Source organism: Halyomorpha halys, unplaced genomic scaffold, assembly GCF_000696795.3.
Source record: "Halyomorpha halys isolate HHAL.00 unplaced genomic scaffold, Hhal_1.1 Scaffold194.1, whole genome shotgun sequence".
Taxonomy (NCBI): domain Eukaryota; kingdom Metazoa; phylum Arthropoda; class Insecta; order Hemiptera; family Pentatomidae; genus Halyomorpha; species Halyomorpha halys.
Genome location: NW_027108392.1, coordinates 533392 through 539830, shown reverse-complemented (window position 1 = coordinate 539830; position 6439 = coordinate 533392). Strand labels below are relative to the sequence as shown.

Here is a 6439-nt window from a genome sequence, read left to right as displayed (position 1 = left end):
TAATACAAATATAAATCAATTGATAAAATGATTCAAATTTCCATATTCCATAATATTTGGTACCTACTTAAAGTTTGAGCAATATCTATCCTTATTGATCTGGCAATGAGGCGAGAGTGCTCCTACAAGTGATTTCTGAAATATTATCGTTTCTTTGTCAAATTATCGGAGTTGCTGTATACTTACATTCATTATATCTATTAGATTCGGTTTTTTTTTTCACCTAATAAAAATATTTTATTCTGATATAATCTTGGGTAAAGAAAATATTACATGCCAAAATACTTCGGTAATGTTTATTTTATAGTTGGGTAACATACACAACTTAACCTGGGACAATTGTCAACATATACTTGTAAACATAATAAAGATTGGAGTAATGTTAAAATAGGTTTAATCTGTTTCATATCATTTGTTAGATTGGAAGTTACAAACAATGATTAATTTTAAACTAAAATTAAAAGACAGAAATCCCCAAAGCAGAGCAGGAAATCGATATTTTATTTCATAGCAAAGGGCTTTTTGTTTGTAAAATTGGAAAAACAACTGGGGGAGAAGCCCTCCTGGTGTTACTGGTACTGATAAATATACCAAATGGTGGAGGAACTAGTCCGGCAAGTGGGCCTTGTGGTCCTTTCTGTAAACCCCTGGCGGCTACCTTGAGTTGCTTCCATGTACTAACCAAGGTTGGAGTGTCAGGATTCATTTTTCGGGACTGCCGAAAAATAAATATTAACTGCCCCAGGTGGGAATCGAACCCACAACATTCCAAACCGAGCGCACTGGGACCTACGCCCCAAACCCACATGGCCATCATGTCCCTTCCTTTTGTTCAAACAGTAATAAAAATTATATTTTAACTACAAATTTTATTAATTAACTAATAACCAGTCAAACTCACAAATTTTCAGTTCATCATTAGGAGGATTCTTTGAAATTCATTGGCTAAAGGTTTGACCAATCATATTCCTTCTACAATAGAAATTACTTTTCACCTGATAACTGTGAGAAGAATGTTGTGGCAAGGTGGTTTTTCCAAACAGTTGGCAAGGAAAGTAATACTCATTACTTTAAAATTAATTAATTTTGCATAAATGTACAATGATTATTATATGTTTATGTCGACACCTCTATTTAATCTTAAAAATATGCAGGCACATAGCATGGAAGGTGATTAAAGGACTTTAGTCCCAAAATGAATTTTTAAAACTTTTAGTTAATAAGATATTCAATGTCCTGGGACATTTAGAAAAATCTGAGAATGCTCAATAGTTCGGGCACTGTAAAATTGGTCAAGATGTCCACAGGGATCTCCAAACTACAAAAAATATATTTTTTTATCTAATTATTAATTCCATCCAAAGTAAAATTGCTATTTTTAAAGGCTCTGTGCCTGAAAACATGTTTTGTGCATGTGCATGTAAAGTTATTCTGCAGAACACAGTGTACCTTTTGTGTAATTTATAGAATTTTATACATTAAATTGTCATTTTATACATGTAATTGTAAATTTTATACATTAAATTGTACAAACAATTTTTGTTAATGTATTTTTTTTTTTATACAGCTTCATAAATAAATTTCAAATTTATCTCAGCTTGATGTACAAACACTTTTTTTTTTTACTGAATTGTTGAATCTAACAATAATACATAATTTAGTTATGAACTGTTAAAATATTTAAAAAAATTAAATTACGTTTTTTATATTGTCTGACAAATGGTAAAAACCATGTCAGACAAATCAATTTTGGCAGAAATTAGGCTCAACTTTTTTTGTTTTATTATATTAGGTTATACCAATTGTTTGCAAACTGGTTAGTCAGATCAAATATAACTGGTGTACTTTTTTTCCCCCGAGTGGAGATGTGAATAAAGAGTATGAATAGGGAAATTTTGGATTTATCAATTAGACAAAAGAAAATTAAAAATGTTATCCATGATGAAGTTGTTTTCAAGTTTTGTGTTGTCTTTATTTAAAAAATAATTATAAACAATTTTTCTCTTACTAAACTGCACTTACTTACTTTTGAGCTTTGATGTCCAGTTAGGAAGCAACTAACATTTTTATGAAATTGTGTTTTATAAGCTATAGTGATTATATTTCCAAGACTTTTCATTAGGCAACTAAACCCTAAGGCTCTATCTATATCTAACAGTGGTATAGAAAAAAAATCTATGTGTTAGGTTTTCGTTTTGGAATTAAAATTTTAGAAAAGTTATCAATATAATTTATAAAACACAATTCACAAAAAATTAGGTTGATTCTTTAATGTATATCTGGGTCTCTTTCTTCTTCTGATTTTGTTTGTTTCCTATTTATTCAAAAACATTTTTTTGACCTTTTGTTTCTCAGTTTTATTTCTTATATTGTAACTTTATATTTTTATTGTTACAGTCTCCATAATACTTGAGTAATCAATATTAAATTTGTATAATACATTGTAAATGTAAATTATTGGCCCCGACTGATTGATATGCTATTTGATAGCATGAAAGGGCATGATTTATTTAATATAATATAAAATTTAAAAAATATTAAATGTTAAAAGACCAAAATTCTTCTAAAATATAGAACTAGAGTTTCTCTTGGCTAAATACAATTTTTATAGATATAAATTATTCATTTATTTACCAACTTTCCTTTAAATATATTTCTCAACATCTCCACTATGTTGGTTCTTTAATTTGAGACTGTTTTGATGTAACAAGACTGAAAACATTTCACTATCTGTCATGATGTAGCATTCTCTGTTTTGACTGGCTGGTTAAGTATAGTGAAATCTCAAGTGTGGACTGTTTAGTGATATCCGTTGTTTTTTATGTTTATTGTGAGATATTTTACGAGCCATAAAGTTTAAATGAGATGACTAATTGCAAAATGAAATTCATAAAATACTATGACATTGGTTTTAAAGTTGGTCCATGTCTTGCCTTATATCCTGCCAAAAGAACTGTTGGTGAACTAAAATGTTCGGAATCCCTTGGAATTCTAAATATTGGCAGTGTACAGAATATCTGAGAAAGCTATTAAAGTAAGCTTTAAAAATAAGATTATTCTAAACTTAGCCAAGAAGTGTTCTCTACTCATTAATTTTTTTAAAAAACAAAAAACTTCATCTATTTTGAAATTGTAGTAAATAACGAGAAACAAAATTTAAGTATCTGGGAACATTTTATTGAAGTATCATAAACGTCCTTTTAACACTGTTATATATTTCTTTTTATTTTAAGGATGAGGAATTAAAACCTTGAATGATGCGTGAATTATTAAAAATTAATTAATTAAATAGTAAATAATAACTTCGATCAAGTATTGATTGATTGATAGATGTTGGCACACGAATCGGCCGAATTTAGATAATAGTAAAACTTCTTATCAAAAATCTTATCTAAAACGTATATGTGCAATATCTACGTACGTGAACAATATCTAAATTCAATTAAACGATCTTAATTTTCGTTGTCACATGTAAGAAATGCTTGTTCAAAGAAGTCTATAAACATCCTATTAGATGGCATATTTATCAGTGCTACAAGTAAGTTTTTATTACTTTTGTTTAATTAAAAGTTAGTTTTCTGTCTTAAAATGTCATAGTAATGTTTTGATTTTCCCCAATAATAATAAATCTCGATTAACTAAGGTCCCGTTTGCAACTTTTAGGAAATTTTACCTGATTCCGTTCTTTGCCGTCTCTTTTTATTTCTTGAGGACCTGCATTTGCTCCTAATTGCAATAGCACTTTTTTATATAACTTCGAGAGTATGCAACTGTTAGTTTGGTGTCTTGATCGTCAATTTTAATTATTTCTCAGGGCCAAATTCGCCGTTAGATATGTTATCAATTGTAATAAGTGAGGCTAGTACAAACCTTGCATTTGGCAGAAGGAAAAACTCCATAAAACATTCTTTGTATTTTCTATATTGATACTATAACCATTTAGCATTGAATTAATGGTTAAGAGCAAACGTGAATCTCACTAAACCATTTAATTTTTATATTTCTGCCACATTTTTGCAAAAGAAAAAAAAGGGTGGAATTCCGCAATGAGAAACACTATTAAAATACTTGTCCAAAAATGTTGAAATAGTAATTAGTAATTTAGTTGACTAAAAGGATCATATAATTATATGTTTTAAAAATTACAGAAAATTTGGAGTGTTATATAATTTTCGTAATTTGAACTCAAAAATTGTTTAAGAGGAAATACGTTTATATTTGGATGCAATATTCTTGTAATTAAAACTAACAAATATTTTAGAATGAATAAATTTTTTGTATAAATCGTCGATGTTTTTAATATTCAAATACATTTTCTCTGAGACATTAGTAAATTCTTAGAAAAGAAATTGTCATAGGTGATTGAGAAACTAAATAAATACGATACACAGACTAATAGATTCAAATTAAATTAAATTCTTCAGTTTATATTGCCCTCTGTTTGATTAGTAAACTCTTATGACTTGCATGAGAAAAGCCTGAAATTAAAAATATTCGCATTGAAAATTTTTTTTTTACATTTTAAAAAATAATCCCTAGTTGAAGATTACGAAACGCTTCTCAAAAAAGAAATGAGGGCCGTAGAGTACACGATTTATGAGAAGTCATGTCAGCCAGCTAATTTTGTGCTTATTTCTTTATAACGCTGGTACAAAAATAAGATAAATTTTAAACTTTCATAATTAAATGACGATTTTAACTATAAAATGGTAATTATTGTTCGGGCAGCGCTCCCTGCTTTTATCTCTAACTCTTTTTATAAATGTTTAACCTCATATTTTTGTGATAGTGTAGTTAGTCCAGTTTGCGTATTTGTAGTTCTAACATTGAACGCTGGGAGAGCGAAACCTACCGCGAATGCTCACTAGTGTCGTGCATTTATTCCGAATGAAAACATACATTATTCCGTCTGATATACAAGAATAACTAGACATCATGATGCTTCACATAATTACCAATTCAAAACTTGTAAGTTGTCGTTGTTATATCATTAATATGGATAGGGTTTTATATAATTATCTATCTCGAAATGTTTATTTGAATTTGTGAGTGACACATTTATAGGCATTGTTAAAATATTTTATTGTTTTTTTGATTTTTATATCTTATATCTGAGAATGTTTAAAATCATCTAATCAGTGATATTAGTTATCTGCTTCAATTTAAATACATATCAAATGATTTTATTTTGATTTCTTATTTATTATTTGTATAGATGTATTCAGTTATAACTCTATTTTTTCAAGCATGATTTTAGCATTTTATTGAGCTGTGACTTATACTTAACCCCAATAAATACAAAGGGAGCGCAAAATTAACCATGAAAAATCCCACTTCTTATAGACTGGTAAAATTTATCAAGCATTAAAAATTACTGCTCGTAAACTAGCTGTAACATTATTAAAAATCATTTTATTCCCCGGTATTGGAGGGATTTTTCAAACTCATCAAGGGCGCAGAAAGCCATTGTCACAGCCCCGTTCACCAACTCTTAACCAATTTTATATATATAATTTCATAGTATATATAATTTACTTCTGAATGTTGCAATAGAAAAGCAAGTGTAATTGTGGAATTAAAATTTTCATTCACTATGGAAATAATTTCGTTTATTAAATTAAAATAATTATGAACGCATACTTATTAAAACAGATAAAACGGCTTATTTTATTAATTAAAAAATAGATTACTTTAGATATCAAAATAATTTTAAAATAATCTTGCGCCCTAGTTATTAAAAATCATATTTTTCCACTATTTTTTTATTATTTTGATTTCAATTGTTTGGTAATTTAATTTGCATTTTATAAAAATGTTGGTGATTTTAAATTTATTTCATAATAAAAAAATAATTCCGTGAATATTTTAAATTTATTTCATAATAAAAAAAAAATATTCCGTTATTTAAATCTTCTATCTTACTGGTTTGCTAACGGCCTGAAATAGTTTTATTTCTAGATTATATTATCTTCTGTTGCAAATTAAACATTTATTTTGATAAAGAATATCTCTTATTTGATTTTCAAGTTATTTTTTTACTCATCAAAGCAAATTATCTAATTCAAATTATATTATACATTTATCACTAACTGTTGGAAATAAATAAACTGTAATAAATTACTATGTTCGAATAATAGCTATATTCTTTAGCCTTATTATAAAACCTCTTATTCGTTATTTTATGGTACAATTCGATGATTATAATTGTGTTTTATTTAGTTTTAGATAATTTTATTTCTCTACAAATATTTAATTTATTATTAAAATTGTCATAAAATTCTCTTGTAACTGGTATTTCTTAAGCGCTCTCTAACGACGACGCTGGTTGTTCAAAAATGAAATATAAAATGGGCATTTTGTAAGAATTTTGCCTCTATTAATTTTGTATGATATGTTAATCGTTAAAAAATGCTTGGCTCTCCAGCTATAAGCCAAAAAC

At 27.6% G+C, this 6439-nt stretch overlaps 1 protein-coding gene and 1 long non-coding RNA gene across 8 annotated transcripts in view; one reads left to right on the top strand and one right to left on the bottom strand.

Annotated features, from left to right (window-relative positions):
- Nucleotides 1–6439, top strand: part of Arms (Ankyrin repeat-rich membrane spanning) — a 110116-nt gene that overhangs the window by 6461 nt on the left and 97216 nt on the right. The window contains exon 1 of one of the 7 annotated variants that reach the window (XM_014418379.2): nucleotides 3440–3538. The exons of 5 other annotated variants lie outside the window; for them this stretch is intronic. In XM_014418379.2, the coding sequence (XP_014273865.1) occupies nucleotides 3515–3538 (24 nt within the window). In that variant the 5' untranslated portion in view covers nucleotides 3440–3514. Of the gene's footprint in view, nucleotides 1–3439; nucleotides 3539–4807; nucleotides 4969–6439 lie in introns of those variants that run through there. One more of the 7 variants, XM_014418377.2, reaches the window with a different exon arrangement.
- The window catches only part of LOC106679308 (uncharacterized), a 19546-nt gene that overhangs the window by 9832 nt on the left and 3275 nt on the right, over nucleotides 1–6439 (bottom strand). The window lies entirely within an intron of this gene.